Here is a 24,046-nt window from a genome sequence, read left to right on the forward strand (position 1 = left end):
CAATAAAAGCTCTGTTCAACTCATATCCCTCAAAAGATGTAGATTGATTGTTAAAGACATCTGTCCGTATTATCCATTTTGAATATTTGATGTAATTTAGACATCTAGTGAATTTTGTTGATGTCTGAAGGAACATAATGGGAGGCATAAACAACATGTGTATATTTTTTTGGCTACAGCTGTAGAATGAAAGCTCCTTTTCACTGCTGCCTTGCTTTGCACTCACTCTTAGTGATATGTACAGAAAATTTATGAAAGGTAAGGTTATTCTGAACACTCACACTCACGTCCTTTATAAGTGTTTATTCAATAAACACACAAGGTCTTGTTTTTGAATAGTTTCTTCCAATTGACAGCTGACACAGGAGGAGTTTGATACATTTCACAAGTAGCAAAGAACGACAGGCATTTGAACACTATTTTTTGGTTGTTTTCATTTGAGGAAAAATTTCTTGAACCTGCCTTTCTAATATTAACTGGATCTGTGTGATAAAAATATCAACATATATCCCACAGTACAATACGTGCTCCTGCTTATGGAGATTACGGCACAGGTCCTGTACCAGTAGATGGCACTTTAAACCACGAGAGTTTCTGACTCTGCCTGGAAGGCCTATGCAGTCATGATGAGACAGCAATGAAACCTTCCCATGGTGCATTAAAAAACGTGTCTAATGTTTGCACCACTCTACAAGTATCTGTGATTCACACTATAACAACAGGTGGGTAGAGTTTCCACTTCTAATCACTTTGCTCAAAATATAGACCACTTCATATTCCAGTACTAACCTGGAAAAAGGAAAGGAAAGCTAAAGATTCATATAATGTGTGATCACTTGTAATAAATCACACTGACATGGCAGTAACCACTACAGTTCTTCATATGATATTTCTGCAGATACAGTTTCTGGGTGCACAAGTTAATGCATTTTAATCTGTGTGCAGTGATGCTCGAGCCCCCCATTACAACAGGATGTGATTTATAGTTGCTCTTTCAGTATGGTGTGAAGAAGTTATCAGTTACAGTGGTGGTAAAATGTGCTCAGCTTGTGGAAACTGTCCAGCGGCTACACTAAAGCGATGCCAAAATGAGTCTGAACCAGCACATAAAGGTCACTGTAATTCAGTGACGCTACAACCTAGAGTGAATAATGTGTGAGACATCTTCAAAATATTTTATTTACACTTCATTTCTTCCTAATTTATTACTGTAAAGTAAATATATCTGTCAAATATGCAGCAGTTGGTGGCTGGATTTTTGGCTTCAAGCTTTGCCTTCAAAATAAAAGCAAAGTAAATGTTTGGCTGGTTACAGCTGGTGGGAGATCTAGCTTGCTATGCGTCTCACACACAATTATATTTGATTTGCCTAGATAAACAAAGTGTGTGTGACACAGCCCATGCAATGAATAAATCGGGCAACAACAACACAAAAGAAAAAAGAGAGAAAAAGCTAAAGGTCAAGGAATAAATAAAGTTTTAAAAAAACATATCCTACTCGTATATAACACTATCAGCTTCATGATTTTATGTAAGACTCATTCGAGGTTCTTTAATTGTGAAAAGCTCACACGTGACGCTAATAAAATCTTGCTAGCTGCATCCTGACACCAGGAGCGACCACGACTCTGTTAACTATCCAGGAAAGTCACAGTTTCGGAATATTTCATCTCATGTTGCCTGTAACTGTTCATTGTAACCCCCTGAAGTTACCGGGGCCTATCTCCCGGCTGTAAAACTTGTTGTTGTCAGTAAAGTGAACTCGCTGGGGCGGCTGGGCGGCCGTAGCAGACCTCGTGCAGACTCCTCCCATGAGTTGTCCTGGGAAACACTAACAACTGTAGAAGTCAGTCCTGCTCAACCCGAGAAGCACCGCCGACATCCGCCTCACCTCACTGTACAAACCTCTCACAGAAGGACACCTCGGCCCAGCTACAGACACTGCAACTTCACCCATTAGCAGGATTATTATGCGTTCAGACGCTGCTGCTGCTTCCTCACTCTGAGCTTCCACTGCAGGAGGTAAGAGGAGACATTTACAACCAAAACCGTTAATAACTTTACTAATGAATGGAGCCCGGCGCCGCTTTGTGACTTTCAGCGGTGTTTTACTCTGAGAGGAGTTGCTAAATGGCTGCTGGGCGCTGGGCTTTTAACTTGTTGCTTGGTAGCCATGACATCCTCGTTCATAGCCTGTAGGGCCAATGTGCTCGCTTCTCATGTTTCTGTGAACCCAGAGAGGAGCACAGGGTTCCCCCACTAATGTAAAATGATACTGTACAAAGGAGAGACAGTTTAGAAGGTAAAAAAAACCTAAGTATTAATGATGCTAGCAAGTTAGTGAAGTAAGTATGCTAGCATCACTCAGAACTCTCCAGTTAGCTTTAAATGATGTCGCCATTTAAGCATATTGTTTAGGAGACTTAAAACAGCACTTGCCATTGAAAAATAAAATGTAAAACAATTATAAATACACCGACAACTACTTGTGACATGCAGAAGGCCCTAAAATGAATTGATTTTATTATTCGGCTGCATTTACCAAGACATAGGGAGAAATTAATTTGTGTTTTATGATTAATCAATCATAGCAATTCCTAATGTACAATGTAATGAACTCTTTACAACTTTTGAGGTTGACATAAGAATGGACAATGATATTCCTTAGCCTTAATTGTCTATATAGGAATAGTAACATCGTCTACGTCTACATCGTCTACGTCAAAATAAAAACTGCATTAGGCACCGGAAGATTACCACAAATTTGCTGCTGGAAAGCACAGACAAACTTAAAATAACTATGGAGGTATTTTATAGCCCTAAAGACTATTTTATTGTCTAGCTGCAGGAGCTGGTTTCACTTCCTGCTTTATTTTTAATGCTCATGGGAAAGTCTGCACACATGCAAGCAAAAGCAGTAACCCATTAATTTATTTACACCCACTTGACCTCACATATTGCTACTAATCAATCATAATTCATAATGCAACATAAAATTATTTTTTCAAACTTCGGAAATTGATATGACGATGGACTTTCATATTATCTAGGCTTTACTGTCTGTCGGAAAATTTACATTCGCTGTATCACAAATAATACCCCATTAAGAATAATAAGATGATTACAAAGTCTCTGTTGGGAACCACAAACACACTAGATGCCGTGAGGCTGTTTTTTTGTAAAGAAAGTCACGCTGTAAGAGGCAATTTCACTTCACGTTTTACTTTTCATGCTCATGGGAAACATGCACACATGTAAGTGAAAACAGTATCCTACTGATTTTTTTTTTTTACGCCTGATTGACTTTAAAAAATCACTTCATATGATTAGTAAATCATAATTAATTTATAATGTTACATTTAGGTGGCTTGTTTCAACCTTCATGATCAAACTGTTGATTGACGTTGACATTTCCCAGCCTAAACAGCACACATAAGAATATTTACATTGACTATATCCCAAAGATAACTTACTTTAAGCATAAGTCAGCGTTGGGAAGTACAGTCACATCCTTGGTCGGCTATTTTTTCATAAAGAAAAGCCAGCTGTAAGAGTTCATTTCACTTCATACTTTATTTTTCAGGCTCTTAAGAAGCTCTGCACACATGTAAGCAAAAACAGTAGCCTACTAATTCATTTACACCAGCTTGACCTCACCCACTTAAAAATGTTCAAAGGACCAGGCGTACAAACATGGCTGCCTTCTGGCTTCCCATATTGTAACACACCCATAAGTTTGCTCTGAACACAAACCTCATGTTCTTCTTATCCACTTGGACTCCATCCCACTCTGCCTGAGCCTGAGTACAACCTCCCGCAGTGAAGCTGATCAGTGGCCTGTTCAAACTGAATCAGCTGATCTCCTTAAGGAGAGTCAGACACTAAACGCGTTACATATTCCCAGTGTCTTTCAGGATTATCCCTTGCCTCAAAATCAACACTAATCTGACAAGTGATTCCACGCTTTTTTAATACCCGCTATAACATCCACAATAATATTATTGGATCCTTGGATCCCGCACTAATATTTCATCTGAAATTGGCCCTAGTTTTAAGGTAGTTTTTAAGGAAAAAAGGCAGAAATAGCAGAGTAAATATGATGCTGTGCGGATAGAAGACACTGTATACAGCTGCCATCACTCCTCCAACATAATGACATGACCCTTGTAGTCACAGGTTTCTATTCCCCAAACATTTTGTGACAAGCCATTGCAAAGTTTTCCTACAGTCATTGTTGACTCACTAGAACTGGCTGTGGTGTCCATCAGGCAGCCCAGTCATCTACCTTTTCTGTTTCTGTATGTGGATGCTTTTCCCTGTAGGCCTGGCCTGTAAATCTGAGTCAGTGCCTGTGAATGTAGGCCAAGCATTCACCATCCCCATATTATATTCTGCAGAGGAGGTGACAGTGAAAGAAGGAAATGATCATGCTGTGACTCCTTCCTGGAACTTCTTACACAGGAGGTGTGTCAGATTCACAGTAACACTTGAACTTTTATGTGTCAAAGGGAAATTTGTGTAGTCTGACTTTCCTCCAAACTGATGGCTACTGAGCAGATACATTGAAGAGATGTGGGGCTTTAGGGCCTTGCTTATCAGCACTTTGGCAGCCACTTCTGCAAAAGATTTTACATTATACTGAAAGGATTTGAACCATGAACTATCCAGCCTGTTAACTTTCCTCTGCTGCATTCCCATTCTATTTATAGGGTGTATCTGAAGGCTTTTAAACTGTTTAAAGACATTTTTGTGTGTTTTTGAGCAATGGTAAAAAAAAAGCATTCTGTGAATGTCAAAGTGTAAGTCAGAAAAGCTTTAAGTCAGAAAAGCAGCACAATGCAAATTAAATAGTTCTAAATCAGCCATATTATGGTTACCAAGTTATGTGAGGATAAATGTGTATGTACATGCTTAAAGGATTAGTTCTACATTTTTTGGAAATGTGTATATATACTTTATAACCAAGGATTAGATGTCAAGATCAACATTGGTCTCATAAATATCCAGTAAGACCAATGTTCAACTGTCTGCATTTGTGAGTAAAGGTTTGCTCAGATCCACTAGGGACCATGTGATGTAAACTTTGTCATGTCCCCACAGGCGAAACAGTATGCAGAAACTCTCTGTGGACAACTGTGTACATCTCAAAATTTGTGTCAATAAAAGGGGCAATAGAGCTCATACTCGGCAGTAGTGTGCATGCAAGAATGTGAATATGCAAATGTGTACCACGACCCAATCCACATTTATGGAGTCCACCAAGCAAATGCAAGCGGAGTATAAATGCAGTGTAATCACAACAGCTACACATCTGTGTGTGTCCGCAGATGACTGTAATCAAAATTTAAATTTAAGCCTAGTGGCCAACCAGCTTAGCTTAACATAAAGACTGAAAACAGCTAGCGTGGCTCTGTCCAATTTGCAAAACAAGTTGTGATTTCAAGAAATAGTCCTAACCCATTATTAAACCACAGTTTGTGGTTTTCACAGTTTGGGATTTGAAAGTATTCCATAATGAAGATAAAATGTGGTAGTATTTAAGATGCTGCATTAGTTTACCTTTTGCCAGAGACAAGCAGGCTAACCGCTTGCTCCTGCTTCAAGTTTTTCTGAACAAGCAAGCAGCATATAAATGTAGCTTCCAAAATGTTGGAACTATTCCTTCAAAGTTTCAAATATTAGATAGCAAGTTTTCATCCAGAATGTTATGTTAGTGTGTTGTTGTTGTAGCAGTCACAAGACATGTATTTTTATAATTACAGTCTTCACACATAAATACATCTAAAACTATGAATTTCATCCCACAATGAGACATCAGTGACTCCTCTTTCTTCAGCTGATGCTGTTACCTGGAGTGGCAGAAAGTGAGTGCAACAGAAGGCCGAGCTGCAGCTGAGTTGTTAGACTGCCAACACTCCAAAAACCAGTAAACATCCATCCACGATTATATTTTTACTCTCAAGACTGAAGATATCAGGAGAGGACTATGCTATGTTTCCACAAAACAAAAGCTTATTAGTCTGCTCTCCGTGCCTCTCACAGCAACATTTAGACTCACTTTTGAGGCCGTCCAAGTCAGAAATATGTACTTAGCTCCAGTACAAGAGACAAATGAAAGAGGAGTTGACTTCCCATTTTGAGTACTGTAAATTTCCATGAGGATTCTGCTGGCTCCAAGCTGAACGCAGCCAATTTCTCATCTTTGCAAACCCCCTAATTTAATGATGATGGAGGATATGCGCAGTGTTGGCCTTGTAATTACACTGTATTTACTATAGAATGGAGGCATTAGCGGAAGTCTTACAGGTACTAGCTCATCATATAGCGCTGCCTCAGGGATAGGTTTTGGTATGCCTGGGAGGGTGACTGCTGAATTCCCCACTGATATTCACAATAAAGCCTTGACTTAGTTTTTGTTAAGATTGGAATCGCTGGAATCCTCTCAGCACGCCAAACAGCAGTCGCACTCATTGTTCCAAAACAGCAGCCATCTTCACAGCTTGTCCAAACCTTGTGCCCTGGAGTAGTGTTTCTTTTCTCCTGGAAATTATCAAGCAGACTTTGTTGTTAATTGTTAATGTGCCTGTGGTGTTAAAAAGACTTTCCATCATAGCTTGTGCTGGCTTTCTACAAAAATGGGCAACTTTGCTTCTCTGAGGTTTGGCTTAAAATGAAGTAATTACAACCCTCTGGCACTGACATGTGCAGCATGGGTGTTGCACCCTGTAAACAAGTATGATAACATTAACAATCCCTGCATGCATTCAGCTAAACATATAATTATTTACATGTGTTCTGCTTGATCAGATTGGCTCTTGTAATAATTCATGAGGTGTAATGACTCGGATGGCTCATCATGAAAATCGCCTCCACAAATGGTCCGAATAGCAATAAAATAAGCCTGTGTGTGGAGACTAGGACTGAAATTGCAATATGGGCAAATGCAATAACCAAATTGCAAGAGCTGCAATTTTTTGATAAAGATAAAATGTGTCACCACAAAACATTTTAAAGGAGGCATTGTGGTCCTACAGAGATGCCCTGGCTATAAATCACATTCTCCAGGTGTAAGGGAACATGCTTGTTTGGTACAGAACGCAGGAAGCATCATCATATTTCTAGTGTTTTTATCAGTGGCAAAGCAATACAAAAATAATGATTCACACTAAAATTGTGACTCATATCGCAATATCTGTCAAATAATTGTAATAGGATTTTTTGGCATATTGTTTCTTCCTCGTGCCAACCAATCAGAAAGCAAGCACAGGGCAGACAGCAGAACACCTTGATCCAGCAATATTTATGCAAGTAGCACCAGGTATAAAGAAGGGCCACGATGCTGACACAGGGCTGAATTTATTTATTTTTTGTGAACCAAAAAGTAATTTGTGTGTGTCACTTACCAGTACTCTGGCTCTGTTGTTTCTTTGCCATGTGTTAATTAGGGTGAGAGCACGTCTGCCTGGCTGGTTTTGAGACTTTTTCATTGAGACGTAATCCATCTTCTTCAAAGACGGAGCAAAGTTTGAGAAACTCAGCAGCTCAAGTAATTCCTAGTTCCATCTGGAAGACAGTTCATAGGCTGCATTTTAACCCCTGAGCCACACAGGCAGCTCAGTAGAGAACATTATTAACTTGTTTCAGAAACTGAAACTGTATTCACCTTTGTTTTACACTATAAATAAGATAATGCATACTCAGCTTATGCACTAAATATTCTCCCTACATTAGACACCAAGTTCACTAATATTTGTGGGAAACAGTATAGGTTTTACTCCACTACTTTTTATCCATGATACCTATATTTACTAGGCACATTCCAGATTTTGCTTTTAAATTTCAGAATCAATGTATATGATATGATGCCTTTTTTACTGATTAAACCTCAAGCATCTAGGTCAAAAGGCAAGTGAAAAAACTCTACCTTGAGCAGCAGCAGCAACATAAAAGCACTGCATACATGTTAATGTACTGATATGGAGCAGTCTTCAGGAGTAATGAGTACTTTTTGTTTCTTCATTCGATATTTAAAGTGTGTTATATTGCTGATTTGGGCTGCAATGTAATTGTTTCGTATATAAAAAACGTCACAAGTTTGTGTTGTTTGTCGTTTGACTGTCAGTCAAAGCCCTCCTAAAGTAATCAATTTGTGAAGAAAATCAGTAAATTCTTATGCCCCTGAACTATCAATTCTTTTTTCACCTATTTACTTGAAAAATTAGGCAATTTATTGAGGTAATTAATCCATAATCAATAGGAATGCAGATTAATTTTCTGTTAGTTGACTTTGTGATTTAAAAACTCATTATGGCAATGGTACTGCTGCTGATGTTGAACTTGAAGGACACATTTGTAAGCAGCACTTTAACTTTTAAGGAATTATTGTAATGCTGAGGTATTGTTATATTGCCCGAAATAATGATCTGATTACCTTTCACCACTGTGGTGTTTGAATGACAGTACTGTATATTCTTTGTCTGCTACTTTCAGGAAAAAAGACAAGTATATGAAAAGTGTATGCAAATTGATGTGGGCTTCAACATTGGTATCGGCCAAATAAGGCTTTAAAATGAAATATTGGCATCAACCCAAACTACAGACTGACAGGCAGATAACACCTATCATCCTTAAAATGTACATATATACTTTTATGTTACATAAAAATAAATATTGCTTTTTTTATATTGCCCAGTAAAGGTGCACATTTGACAGTCTGTGTATGTTATGCTTGAGTATGCATAATAATATGTTAATTCCACTACAGGAGAGCGAAGAAAATATATGTGCATATGTTGGGATCTTCATCGACAATCGGCCAAAATAAGTTGGAAAATATCAGTATGTCAGATATCTGTAAAAATCTGATATCAAGCATTCCCAGCAAAAATCATTACAACATGTCATGTATCCCAGAGCTTCCCTTTAATGAAATGACTCAAGACATGTTGGCCATGTTGTTTCATGGACAACACCAAAACATTGCCAGTGGTAGGTAGTGTTTATCAGCACGTTTCGAACTACAGTACTGCTTAGAAGAACATGTTTAAAGAGGGTGAGGGGTGGATAGTTGTAGTTCCACCACTGCAGTTACAGGAGACAGCTGACCTGTGGCCTGCAGGCTCCGCCCCTTCCCTCTGACATCAGGGCTTTGATCAGCCTACTGTCTGTGTTAGCACAAAGCCATATTTAGCTCAGTGTAATCAGTGTAGTGAGAACTTGCACGCCTGCTGAGGATACCTGCCTAGTATAAACACACCTGCTCTCCCTGATGGACTTAAAATGAATTTAGTGTGAAGCTGAAGAGGTCTGCTTGCAGCCGGTGTCATCAAATAAACTGGGTAAGGTTTCCATTGATGCCTTCATGTGCGGCTTTGTTAGCTGAGACAAATGCTTTAAAAGTTTCTCCTTAGTTTGAGGTGAAAGAGCAGTTAACACTGCTGCTTTTAGGTTGTAGCTGGTGATGTTGACTAAACAAAAGCATTATCATGCATGAAGCTACACAGAGAATTTATAGTTTGTCCTCCTTGTTTTTGTTTTGTTCATTCCCTGGGGCTAAGTCTTACTATGGTGCACCTAGCAACGCCTGGCTTTGTGATAACACTTAATGGTTTTAGTAACATGTGTGACCACTGTTAAAGTTGTAATTGGTCTCTCCTTATGGGAAATTACATAGTTTATCTCTGCACACACACTTTCTTGAAAGCCATTTATTTGCTAAAGCTGTGAATTAATGTGTTTTATTGCACATAAACATGCTGGTTAGATTTTTATGAAAGACATGGTCTAAAAAGGATGGAATATGAAGGCTTCAGTCATTTGGTCTCTGAATAATTCCACTAACAAAAATGGTCATATTTTTTTCAGATTATTACCAAACTTCTTCCAAATGATGAAACCGATTATCCACTTTCTGATAGCTTTCTAATGCAGACACGTTATCTATTAGTTTGAATCTTTTACACTTTGCGCCCAGTTTTTAAGGTAGTATGTGTTTTCTTGTTTACTTCTCCACATTGATTTTGCACTTATTCCATGCATTAATTGGCTGTGATTGGTTGTGTATCATGGATATACTTGGGAGTGAAGATTGAGACCTGAGAGAAGGAAAAGGCTAAAAATCAAAGGAGAGGCTGAGATACATTGACCCTTGTTTGCTAGTATTGGATCAAGGGCCAAAAATGCAAAATGCTGTATTTTCCATAATGCAGCTCTTACATAGATGAGGAAACTGTGAGGAAGCTAGCAAATTGTGCACATCACAGACAATCCAGTTACAAAAACAAACTACAGTGTTTTCAGTTTAATGCTTCTCTGAAGCCTGGCTGCTTATGAACCTTTTCTAGAGAAACTCACACAGCTGTTTGTCATCTAGTTGCTATGGAACCCACGGAAATGGCCCATGAGAGTTTAACAATGTATCACAAGGTAAACGCAAACAAAGACGTGTATTTGTGGGTAATTTAGAGTTTCTGATTGAACAAACATACAGGTCTCAACTTTACTTGGAAAAAGACAGAGCTGAGATTCAAACCGAGGATCTTCTTGCTGCGTAATGCTTGCACTAATCACAGAGCCACTAGGAGGTTGCTATCAAAGATTTGGGGACATAACTAAGTTTCATTGACCTTGTTGCATCATTGCTTCATGAAAGGTAACATATAACTTTGGTTTTCTAAGTGAAATCAACACAGGACCTTGTGCAGCACTTTCCTAACAATGCACATCAGCCATTCTTGCAGTGGGGGTAATATTAATCTGATCAGGCCTGCTGTGAAGCTGGGGTTAGTGCTGCTCAGGATTCTCTTGGCTAAACCTCTTACCTCCCAGTTGGGACTAAGAGGCACTTTCCTTTTCTAAAACTGCGGTCTCCTCACCCTCTATTTTGTCTATTTTCAACGTCAGTTTATTGTTTCACACACCATGGTCGAATGAGTAAGTGCAGGAAGTTGACAGTGAAATGTCCTATTGATCATTTTGAGAGATTTCCTACTAGTGGTTCCTTCTGTAAATAAAGTGAAATGCACATTGCTCTCCTGGCTATCACCCATCAGGATCCTGTCAGAAACTGGATTGTGCACTCGATGTCCAGCTGAATTCAGGGCATAGAAATTGTCCTGTTGGTTTTGTATTGGATTTTTCGTGTAGCCATGACAGCATTTAAACCCCCCTCTTCATAGATATTGGCCACCTCTAAGAAAGAAAGTATTTTCCCAAATATTCCTGTAAAAGCTTACAGACAGGAAAGGTTTGGCATTAAACCTGGGGAGGAGAGCTGTTCAAGGTCCAGGCCCTGATTACAGGCTGGCCCCCAGTGTGCCTCACAATAAGATAATGCTATCTGGGCCCACAGGTATTTGGTTTCAGTGGAGAGGGTAATAACTGTCACCAAACACTGAGGAGACCTTTCATCCCTTGGCCTTGTGTTGTCAGCCAGCGTTTGTGTGCAGTCTTTGCACAGAGGCAGCTTTTGTGAGACAGGGTGAGGTCGCGTCACCACGATGCCCTCATATCTGTCCATAGAGACAATAGGCAGGTTTGATTAAATCAAACAGCCGTGACTATCTAAATGGTGGTCAACATGGTGTGTCCGAGTAACTGTGGTGGCGTTGTTGAGGAGGTGACGTAGCCCTGACTAATTTAGCCATGCCCTAGAAGAGCAGAGCTGATAGTGAACAGTAAAAGGAGTCAGACAAAGGTCCAACACAAAGCAGACACACTTTGTTCTCTCTGGTTTATTTATTTATTTTGCTAAGGTTTAGCACAGTCTATGAATGCTATGTGTCATGTTGTAGTGGTAGGTCAATAACTAGTGGTTAACCAGGGGAATAGTGAGTGAGAGGTTAAACAAACATCTGAGTTAAACATCAAACCCAGCTGAGCTGAACAAAAATCCATCCTTAGTGTGGCACATTTGAAGTCCTTAGTTGAGAATGTTATGCATTCACTTAGAAATCTAGTAACAGGCTGAAATGCACCAATGAATTCCTCATGAATTTGAGTGATATCATCGTCTGGCGTTTTAGAAGTCTTGCGTTCTAAGTCAGACATTCTCCGTGTTTGGAATGAAAATTATTTGTACAGAGACAGACCTAGTTTAATTTTGCTCTTAAATGCAACATTTTATTGTATATCCATGCTAAGGTGCAGCACTAACATGGGAAAGAGAGGTTGATAATAATAGAATACATAGCAAGTGAGATGAGGAACACTTAAAGCCCGTCTTTCACAAGGCTTTAAACCAGTCTGGCAGCTTTCTCCCTGGCACTAACGTGTGCCATTTGGTGGAGGTTTTTATCTAAAGCTCCTTACTGTAGCATCCTTACTGCATCTAAAGAGTGACCCAGGTGGGCTCTGAACCCCTAAACCTTGCAGGGTTTTTGAAAGTTCCTGGTGTCCTCGCTCATAGTTTGAAAAGCTGATAAGTGATATTTTTTTGTGTTTAATATACAAACATTGCAGAGAGGACGAGGGATCCAGGCCAGGTTGTCCTCGTCTAGTTAATATTAGAGAGGGTATGCCAGCATAGGTGACTCAGTCCTGTTCCTCTCTGAGACTAAAGTCTCGTCTCTGTTGTCATCATGTAGCCGTGGTGTTGGATGACACTTCAAGTCTATATTGGGCTTTTGTCCTTTTTTTACAGGTGTCTCCATGTCCTTGACGGCAGCTCTCTGTGTACAGCCAAATTCAAAAAGCTTCATGAAAAAGCAGCCGCAGGTAACTGCTGTCCCCATAACACAGATTCACATTGACATTCTTCAATTTAATTAATGGCCAGTGGGAGCTTTTTGACCCAGAAAGACTACAGTATGAAGCTTTTGAGGCTACTAGACACTAATGTAAAGTTATACATTACCTGTTGTGTGTTGTAAATTTTAGGAGCTGGACAGTAAAATCACTTAATATGATTTGCTGAGTGGCAGTTGTTGAAGTCAAGCAATATTTTCAAGTTTTTATACCTATTCCTAGAATTGGGTTGTTTTTGGGGCACAGTGCTCTGCCACAAGCCTGCCTGATAGTTGGGTTGATTTTCAATTTAGTGATTACATGTGCTCTCATTGGCACTGATGAAACATACTGAGCTTGCAAGACACATGCTACATGATATAAGAAAATTCAAATACATGTTTATTAAAAGTTAGTACAATTTATAGTATGTTAACAGAATGTCATATTTTTAGACAGTGCTCTGCAAGTACGACTGTACATTGCTGAACTTGGACTTTCTGAATTTGATCTTCATTTTCCAACTGAGGCCAGTTTGTGGATAAGATTAGTGAATAGCTTTTCACCAAAATAAGGTGTGATAATAACTCTGTAAATGATTAAGGGACAGTGCTACACTGTGAATGGTCACGTAGATCATGGTTGTAAGGTGGAGTTAGGTTAACACCTTTGGATTATGTGGGAAACCATAATGCCTTTATTTCTTGAGGGATTCTACTTTGGAAATTGTCAGTTTTTCAATGATCTCCCAGCAACTGCTAGCATTTTGACCTGCACTTAACATGTGCATTTGTTTTAAGAAGATGCTGCCTTTGGATGGGAGGACTCAGATGTTCCTAAAGGGAAAAAAGGTTGTGTTGATCCTATCATGATCCTCCACAATCACATCTAATCTCAGCACTGTTTACTGTGGCTAACACCAGTTCATTGTTCACGTGCATGTTGTAATGTGATGTGGTCTATATTAATCTGGAGGATTATTAAAAAGTTTACCTTATGAGATGATTACATGCCACATATTGAATAAGTGGTTCATTTGGGTTTATACTTACTTGATTTTAGAAGATGATTGCAAAGAAGGGGAATGCATGTTGTAGAAATCACGTGAACTTTGTATGAAACAACAGCTGAATATCTGCATAAATTTGGAGTGTAATTTTTTTTTACATTTTTGTATTGTTTTGGCATGAGTATCAACAAATTATCTCATTCCAGTAACTTCACGCTGTAAATCTATTTCTGTGGCTTATATTGAAACCAAACTACTAATTATTTAACCTTTAACCTTTCTTTGCTTAACAATTAAGCTTTATTGAATCATTTGTGAAGGCAGCCTGGTTAGTCCCACCAAGAACAAGGATCGACAAACTAAGAAAGAGTTGGAGTGTGTAGTTTGCATGTGGTTGTGTAGGGGAAATCCTTGGCTGATTATGGGGAAGGGTGCAGGAGACAGTCCGATTAATGAGTTGTGAAGCTAATCCTATTCATCCTCCCATTCACGCTGCAGTCACATGGCTATTATGGCTTATTTTGATAGCCAGGGGACCTGTGGAAGCCATAACAGGTCCATTCACCACCCTGACTTGGCATATCACCGCTCCTATCCCAGCATTGAGGGGCTTTTGTCTCTTGATTTATTGGTCCATTTGCAACGGCTGTGCACTTGAACGTGGCTAGTGCCCTGCTTCTTTGCAGCCTTCCTGCTACAAAAGAAGAAAATTCCGTTTTAATAGCAGTTCAAAGGCAGTCCCTGCCATTATGGAGACTCTTAAAGAGCTCAGCTGAAGGCTGGCTGCACCCAGTGTTTTAGTTGGAGTTAATGATTTGTTTAATCTCTATAAGCAGGTGTCGGGTGGCCGTGGGGTGAGCTTAGGGATGTCATTTCTCAAGGTTCTTCTGTTACCCGAGAAGGACTTCGGTTTGAACACAGTGTTTTTCATGAATTTTTCTTTTCCTGAATGTTAACCAGAATTTTTCATCGAGGAATTTTACTGCAGAGATCAAGATAGATGTGTGATGGTATGATTTGGCACAGTTTAATGTCAGTTTTTTTTCTGATGATAAATGATTTTCCTAAAAATTACAGTTTGGTTTCGTCCCATCCCAGTATGAGTGAATCACAGATATAACTTATTATCCACTTCTTTTAGTCACACACAAGAAAATTCTGAAATTGTACTATTCGGTTAGTTTTTTGTGATTATTCAAGAAAATACAGGTAGAAAGATTTGTTTCTTATGGGTTTTTTTTAGCTGTTTTTGGCATTATATAAGGCATGTACGCTGTAACTTGACCTAAAAGTCTTGGCATTAACTACAGCAGCAGAATATCTTGTAGCAGTAAATTGTCTGGAACGTGTTTACCTCTGTGCAGCCTTATGTGGTACAGAAATCAATGTACTCAATCTAAACCTTTTGTAATTTCCTACAAGAGGAATTGAACTTAGGACCCACAGATGTAGCTGTTTTAGAAGTCCCCCGTGTGCTCTCTGAATGATTGTTGCTGGCCAAGAGGAACTGTAGACCAGATGAATTGTCACACCCACTGTACTCATCATGGGGTCAGCAGAAGAAAATAGATCAATGGCAATCTGGTGAACAGATATCACACATAAATTCAGTTACATTTCTATATTCTTTTGAAATAGGAATGAGCAGTTCACTGCCTTCCCTATGAAATAGTTTTTGTAGTCATGATCAAACAATTGAGAGCTGTTGCCAAACTATGTAGCCTCTTTTAGTTTATTGTTTTAGTTTGCCTCAATGCACAGTTTTTCATTAAAACCCATCTCTATCACCAACCCCCTGGATAAAATAGTAGGCAGATCATTTTAGCAGACATAGCTCAGACAACCAAATGTGTCCAAGATGTAAGGCACAAAGCAGCAAAACAATTTCCAAAATAGACTATTGTCTCGAAAAACAACAAGATAAAGATGCAGATATTTTCTCAGGAGATTGTGGAGACCTAACAGCTGCTTTAAGATGAGCATCAGATGTATATTTGTGAGAAGTCGTCATTTTCTAGCAGGTCAGCCTTAACTACTTGATTAGTCACAGTGGCTTGATAGGTGTGTGTTTTTGTGAGTTTGTTTTGGAATCGCCCTGGGTCCTAGTCATAAAAAAAACATATAAACAATCTACCAGACCCATGCATAAGTGCAGACTTTTGAATTGCACTGTAGAGATAAAGGGTACATCTTACAAATGCCCTTGTTTTTATGTAAGGTATTTTGTGAAATGTTCACTAAGCGTTTCTCACACAAGTTTGTTCAAACAGAAAAGCCTCTGAAAAAACACTTACACTTAAAGTGGTTACACCGGTCTACTCAGGTGGCAGGGCATATTTGCTACTTTAGACCAGCTAACTAGTTTTGCTTGACAGTCACACCCAAGCGGAAGTACTTGAAATATGGTGTGGTGTAATGTTACAGTCTCCTCCACAAATCCAAAGCAACTAGTGGAGCAATTGTATCCTGAGATGATGCTGTAAAACTGAGTTAACTTCCTCATTTCTGTATTGCCCGTCATTGCGTCATATAAGAAAATAACACTCAGAAACAGAAGTGAATAAAGAATGAAGTCAAGTGAGCAGTCACATGACCACCCAGTGGGTAGGGTAGGTGGCTTGTAATGAAAAGGGCAGCGGTTAAAGGTCATGTCATGTCTTTCTTTCTCAAGTGTGTTTAACTATGATACTCCAGTTCCATCTGCATGCTCACTGTAATTCTCACTGTCACCTAAGCTGTTTGGCTCATACTTGTTATGCTTCTTAGGTTCAAGTAACTCAACATTGCCAATTTTCCGAAACAAAGTTGTACAGCGGTGAAAATGTACACTCTGCTACCCACCTCAGTTTAAGTCATGCCACATGGTCTCTTAAAAGGTTTTGTGAAATTACACTGGCATCAATTGGACACAAATTTCCAACAACTTGGTATAATCCCCAAGCTCAGTCGCAAAAATCAAATAACAATCAACTGCATAACTGATGAAACTGCAGATAAAAAAATTTAAAATATAGATAAAAATGTCAGCAAGGGCTTTTTCTTCAAAAGCTTCACATTTTTAGATGCAGGTGGAAGATTTACCCTGACAAATCAAGGTGTCATAAGGGCTTACCCCTCCCTGAAGGACTGCGAAGAAGTGGCCATTACAGTGGCAGACTAAGCTGTGCAGCTGCCAGGTGTGAATGTGTTGAGAATGTAAAGCAGGACGGAGCTGATAAAGGGCACAGAAGCCTTTCGCAGATGAATAAATGTTATCAACTCTGTCCTCAACAGTGAACATTGTGAATGTAGCACAGCACCTACTTTCTCTCAAACATTTCCTTATTGTGCAGTGAGTTAGGTCATCTAGTGGTCACTAAGTATTTACGAAAGTAAAATGACGAAGGCCCGAACAACTGGAACAGTCAACATAACTGTCAGTCTGGCCTGTTGAAGTGTCAGAACACCAAACCAGGTCTTGTCATACACTGTGGAGCAGTCATAAAATGAGCACCAGCAGATGAAAAACTTCCAAAATATCAAAAAATAACAGAAGCAGTGGTCCTGTTGGGGACATTATGTAAGTCTTATCAGGTAAAGTTGTGCATGTGGTGAGGAAGCTGGTCCCTGGCCCAGTGCACTTAAGGCAAGCGGATTAGACTCCAGAGTATTATTAGAGCTACTGATTATCCCCTTACCTGATCCGCCTAATTCTAGCTCGAGCCTATTTATTTAGCAGAAAAGTGGAAAAATGTTTGGATTGGACTGCAGAAAGTGAATTGGCCTCGTTGCGCTTCAGCGCTCTGTCGAGTTCAACATTGACTCTTTTGGAGTTCTGTGCTGAACTCATTAGGTCCTGGCCTTTTGTCGCTGCCTCCCCCGCTGTGGGGTTCATGTGATTAATGCACTGCTGACCACTGAGGCCAGCAGCAAGGACTTGTTTTAGTGCCAGGGAACAGCAAACAAAAGAAAATTGTCTCTGTAAATAACCGAGGAGAATGCAGGCTTTCAAAGCCGACCTGTCCCTGGACTCATTGATGAATGCAAGCAGGCCAATATCTCCTTAAGGAAATTCAACAAAAAGGGTTCCAATCCATTTGTCCTCAAGTCTATAGCTGTAATACATTTGTTTGGATGTAATTACACACCCAGTGCTTTTAACCTTGTGGCCAGAAAACAGCTTTGAGGCCCAGACTAAGAGTAGAGAATCAAACGTGAACATGAGCCGGTAAATCTTGCTAACTGATCTTCCCGGCACAGAAACCCATGTAGAAGAGGGAAAGTAGTGTCTTTGGTGGTTTACTTTCTTCACTTTGTTTGCTGGGTGCAGAACTAAAAGGTGATCAGAGCCTTAGAGCTCACAAAAAATTTGTTGCAGCTATCTGGACAAACAAACGAATGTAGAAAAGTGTCATCCTTGGTTGGTTGATGAGTGTGTGTTTCCACGTGTGATTCAGTGCGTCTGCTCTGTACTCATGCACTATTAACCTCCCACTGAATACTGGGTCTGCTGTCAGGGTCAAGCTTATCTGCTACCTTGTTGAGAACAGTATTCTGATGCTGGTAGAGCTGATATGCATGCTTTTTGAGAGGAAAAACTTACCTTTTCGTTTAGTTGTTTGTGTTATCCAGACGAACATTTTTGCAGCCTTTTGTACAAGCAAAACACTAACGCAGCTTATGTCAGTTAGTAACCAACAGCAGACATTTTAGAGGACAGAACAGCCTCTGTGCCTTACAGATTATTGTGTGCTAATGGCAGTTGGCTAGCATTATCCATAGTATGAAAACATAGAGATGGTACTTAGTAGAGTTTACTGATTAATCTACTGACTATATATTCCAGATTAGCAGATAATTCACATCTATAAACTGTCACAATCAGTGAAAAACTTCTAATTTCTCACAGCCAAATGATGGAAAGCATCAAATCCTCTCATTTGAGAACCTGGAACCTGTAATTGTTTAGCATTGTTATATTGCTGAAAAAATATCTACACAGTTTTTCGATTATTGAATTAGTTGCTATATAATCATTTGTCTAGGAGTGTTGAAATATACAGAAAATGCAAATGACCATGAAAGTTAAAAAAGAAATATTGATATATTAATATGATATTATAGCGAACAATCCATTTCCAGTAACTATCAGGTTGACACTCTTGGGAACTGTGTACAGTACAGTTATTACAGATGCTCTCTCAGCTTCTCTACTTTTGTAAATTATTCATTCACAAAATACACAAGTTAATGCTAACTTTGACTTCAACTTTTTATAGTATTGTTATTTTTGAATTCCTTTAGCCACAATGATTCTGTGAAAATGCGATACAGTGACCTAATTCTGTCTATTGATTAACTGATTAATCAACTAATCATTGCAACTCTAGGTTAGAAGTTAAATATGCCACTGTACACTGTATACACTGTCTACAAGCTTTCTGCTATGTTTGCCTGGACAGATGGTGTACAGTTGGTTTTTCGTGCATTCACAACAGAAGTCGCTTGTACCGATGAACACATAGAATTATTGTCAGCTGCAGTAGGAGGTGTTTCCACATCAGCTCTGATAGAACTGACCTACTTTTTGAAACCTACCTAGGACCAACTGGCCTTACCTTAGCAGCTGAAAAATTAACCAGAGTTAAAATTAGACCTGCCTGAGACAAGACATTAATAAATTCTGATGTAGTTCTATGTCTGCTACTAAATAGGCAAGTATTGTTATATCAACTTTAAAATATGTTACTGTTGTGTTTACAGCTTGTGGCGCTGCCCCAAGTAGCAATAAAAGTCTTTTCCTGCTTTATGACAGCGTGTTGTTTTGTGTCACAGTACAGATAGTACATTCAGTTACCACACAGCTATAACCTGTAATTTGTTCTTTTCTTTACAGTGTCCAGGGACATGAAACTCAATCCTCAGCAAGCTCCATTGTATGTAAGTATCACTAATTATACTGGAACTTGCATTGGTAAAGCTATTTTGTCAACACAGTTGGGTTTTTTCACACCACTACACACTATTAGTCCACCCAGAGAGGTGTTTTACTTCTTACCATGGCATATGATACCTGTCTGTTGAACCTGTTTGCTCGATACAACCTAAACCTTTATGAGTAGTGTTTTAATATGATTTTCTTGTCTAATTCCTGAAATAACTACCTGACTGCAACCTGACAGCATGTTTAATTAACTGGAATAACTAAAACAACTGTGTGGGAGTTCAGGACTAGGAAGTGGAGAATACGACGTCTAATTTCATGCATATCAGCTGGCTGTTGAATGTTTGCTGACAGAAAAACGTTTACAACGGTTTGAACTTACGTCTATTGTGTATTCAGTGATCATATTCTGCATGGGGACACACTAGCATGATTACAAAAATAGAGCCACGTAATGGGCAACAGCAACATTACTGATGAGACAATATGCAACAGCTATTGAAAACATTGTTTTTGTCCAAAACAGTCATTTCTAGCATTTTATATGATTGCTGCAGTCTGGATAAAACCTTCCATCTGTGAAAACATCCTGCTGCAATCGTTACTTTTTGAGCGGTTATACATCAGTAACACCGCAGTTGAGCACGATGTGTCTTGGTAGTTTATGCATGTAGCTGCCAAAGCTATAATCAACTTGGATGTGAGGGCAGACAGCAAAAAAAGGTCATACTTGAAGATGATTATGTCCATTCTGTGCTGCATTTTTTAAAAGTCTTTGATTGACAGTGAAAACAAACATAGGTGTGTGCATCATCCTTTTTTAAAATTCTCAGACTAAAATGTCATATTCAAACTAAAAAGGGGTCAGCATTTCTGAAAGTCTCAGTTTAGGGGTCCTATAACACCAGAGTAGAATGGACGCTACACGTAAACACAGCAAAAGGCATTTTAAATCGAAATCATATTCATGTGGACGTAACCTTAAGCTTCATTCATTTTTTGTGTTAAATTTATGTTGTAGGTAGATAGTAGCTGCGTACCCTGCGGCATAGCCTAATGTGCAACACCCCAAGGAATGTCACATGTTGTGGCAACATGGACCACAACAACTGTTGGTCCACTTGGTAGTAAAATGCTGTGTTTACAGAACATATTAATTTATTCAAAGATAATGTATCTGTGAAACTAAATGTAATGGGCTGTAAGTGAATCTGGACTGCTCATATTGCAACTGTTAGTGCCAGTATTCTGTATTTTTTTCATTATCATAGCTCAGCTGATTTAGGTGTAGACTCTGTCAATTCTGATGGCCTCCCTCTTTTCTGAATGAAAGTAACTGTTGTTGATCCATCATGTTTTTAAATACACAAAGAAAATTAACACAGTGGCACTGAGAACCCCACAGCTAACTAGTATTTTGGTGGCATTATTGCAGAGCAACACAGACACACAAGTGCACAAGCATAAATGCTCACAACAGCATAGGCTGCTAGTCTAGGCTACGGTAAAGATTCTGCATAGGTTCAATGCAAGATTACAAATCAAGCTGTAGTTTTTCCATAACAACTTGAGTCTTCTGTCTGGGTGTGTTCTCAGTCTATTGTGCTGGTAATGCCTTTGGGTGGAAGCACCTGGGTGGTCTGCTTACCAGTGAGGCCACATGAGGTGGTTCAGGTGGAGGAGATGCAGCTTGTTGCTGAGGTCCTCTCAGATTGCTGAATGACCCACCATGTCACACAGAACTGTCCACCATGTGGACATTATCTCGGCAGTTTTAATTCTCTAGATATATTCTCTGTCACTGCCCAAAACTTATTACCACAGCAGGGGTTCAATTTATAAATGGAAAGCTTTACTTTCAGGAATATGAATGGATCATATTCCCGATTGTCATCACAGGTCATGCCATGCAGCTTTCTGCACCCAGTACTCTTAACATGCTGTCAGTCTGTGATGCCTTTACCGTTCTTGTGAATGAAGCCCCGAGACGCATGATTTCATTGTTCAGAGTTTTCCATTTGGTTTTCAGTACAATTCCAGGTAGCCTTACAATGATCGTAAAATGCCTTCAGTTGCCACCATAGCTCTTGTATTATTTGATACATATTTAATGATGTGTGTATTGGGGAACATTGCTGGGTGAGGGTCTTTGTGGTTGGACTGGTCCCCTATCAGTAGTAGGTGTGCACACAGGAAATGAGATAAGTCAGAGTTGTGTGTGTGTGTGTGTGTGTGTGTGTGTGTGTGTGTGTGTGTGTGTGTGTGTGTGTGTGTGTGTGTGTGTGTGTGTGTGTGTGTGTGTGTGCCTGAAGGATAGACCGGCTCACTCATTAACCACTTGGACAACCTTATCTGTGATTTACAGTCAGACTCTTCAGTGAGACCAGGCAGTCAGGCCTCATTAGACATCAGATTTTAGATACTTATCACAGCAGTTCACAGTGAGATCGCTCATAGGGGTTAAGCAGTCAGCCTGTAATTGTATCTCTAAAAAAACACACAACGTAGTTGACGGACTTCGCCATTCGGATTGAATGACAATGCCAGCCCCAGGTTGTACGTGTAAATTTCTACACTACTAGCTGTAGAAACAACCGGTTGTAAAGAGGCCGAAGGTCAAGTCCTTGATGTTCTTGTAATATTACTTCTCCAGAGAAGGATTTTTAATGAGTAAGTGATGGGTAATGAAATTGAGTAAGAGCTGATTTTATTTTAGAGAGAAATGGAAGAGGTTGGGGGGAGGTTATATGATTTGTTGCACAAAGGATAACTTGTGGGTGCTTTTTACAAAATGAGTTTTCTTTCAATAACAGCCAGTGACTCTGTTGTTCTAGCTGTGAGTAAACATGCTATTTACATTCCTGGCATTTAGCAGACAATGTTTTCCAGAGCGGCTTACAATTAAATGAGCAGGTAGGGGGTTCAGTCTCTAACACAGGACACATGACTGTGGGCGTGGCAGCAGTTTGCTGCACTGAACCTGTTAACTTTGTGCCAGCGGATGGATTCCAAACTTACTGCTACAGTGAGGAATAATGCAGTAGATGTCAGTAGTTGGTACCAGTAGTTCAATTTGCTCTGGCAGTGTTACATGTTAGTGCTGTGTTTAAATACGAGATGATTTAGCTGCGATCTCCATTAATTGTCTTTATAATTATATATTGGGAACAAAGACAGCAGCGTTTCTGGGTAAACCATATAAAAGGTTTGCAATATTCTCCTCCTGACGTTGAGTTCGCTTTACTCACCAATAAAAATGCGTGAATGCCAGCAGGGATGAATCACTCTGTCAAACAAGTGAAGCCATAAACCTTTAAGTTTGTGTCACGGCAGCCCTTTACGGAACATCGCCTTTGACCTCCTGTCCTCAGGATGTTTTTTTTTTATTATTATAGCAGTTTCCATGCAACAGAAAGAACTAAAAGATATAGGTAGGTTTATAGCATTTAAGTAAAGAATGATGTGGAAAAAAGTCAATCATTGAAACGTCTTCGCAATTAGTTTGGGTGGTAAAGTGGAGCAAATCTCTATTATATATATATTATATATATTATATATTGTGCTGCCTATAATAAGAAAGTCAACTAGGGGCACTGAACATTAATTTAAACTGCAAAATAGGTTTTAAAGTAATATTTAAAAGCTGCATTGGTGAGAATTCATAATAGTATGTATGAATGCTAAAACCAGCCACTGCTTTACCTGCATAGATGAAATCAGTACAGCAGCAGGATGTGTGGAAAGGGCTGCACTCACACATGCATATTTAAAAAGAGGGGGTTTGGTTCATAGCCTCCAGCTGTGCTTTTGATGTTGCTTAAAAGCTGCCTGTTCCCTGTTTTGAATCTCCATGATTAGCAGGTCAATACCCCAGCAGGTCACTTTGTTAAGTACTTATAACCAGCAGAGAGCACAGTCATACAGTGTGGCTGAAAGACATCCATTTGCACACATGTTGCACTGCTTTCAAATTGCTGGTGAGTTTTATCCAATTAGGCTGGACACATGAGAGTCAGTGAGAATTTTTCTTTTTTGTATTGTAGTTATAGTTGTTATTAGACTTATTGTCTGCAGAGTTAATGTCAGTGTGAGTATGTGCGCTCGTTTGCATGTTTTGCAAAGGTTGGTGTGTGCAGCTGTGCTTCCTGCCGTCTCCAGCAGATGTTTCACATCTCTGTTTCTTCACCTCCACCCCCACCCTCTGCCAGCACTTTTGCCTCCAAAAGGACCACAGTGATCTTATTCAGTTGATTTTCTGTTCTACTCTCTCATCTTCTAAGTTTTAATTGAGCAACCACTATTACAGAGAAATGATTTTATACATTGTAATATTTATGAAATCTTATTTAGGGATTGTTTGTCCAAAAAACTGTCCTTTTTAATGTTATTTA

At 39.3% G+C, this 24,046-nt stretch overlaps 1 protein-coding gene across 9 annotated transcripts in view; it reads left to right on the top strand.

Moving 5' to 3' along the window:
• Positions 1 to 1,654: 1,654 nt before the first annotated feature.
• LOC111587385 (A-kinase anchor protein 13) overlaps positions 1,655 to 24,046 on the top strand; it is a 107,788-nt gene continuing 85,396 nt past the window's right edge. For 2 of the 9 annotated variants that reach the window (XM_035942492.2, XM_035942496.2), the window contains exons 1-2: positions 1,657 to 2,022; positions 19,608 to 19,651. In XM_035942492.2, the coding sequence (XP_035798385.2) occupies positions 19,619 to 19,651 (33 nt within the window). In that variant the 5' untranslated portion in view covers positions 1,657 to 2,022; positions 19,608 to 19,618. Of the gene's footprint in view, positions 2,023 to 9,226; positions 9,339 to 12,640; positions 12,715 to 19,607; positions 19,652 to 24,046 lie in introns of those variants that run through there. The other 7 variants (XM_055009601.1, XM_055009603.1, XM_055009605.1 and 4 more) reach the window with 7 other exon arrangements.

Source organism: Amphiprion ocellaris, chromosome 1 (genome assembly GCF_022539595.1).
Source record: "Amphiprion ocellaris isolate individual 3 ecotype Okinawa chromosome 1, ASM2253959v1, whole genome shotgun sequence".
Taxonomy (NCBI): domain Eukaryota; kingdom Metazoa; phylum Chordata; class Actinopteri; family Pomacentridae; genus Amphiprion; species Amphiprion ocellaris.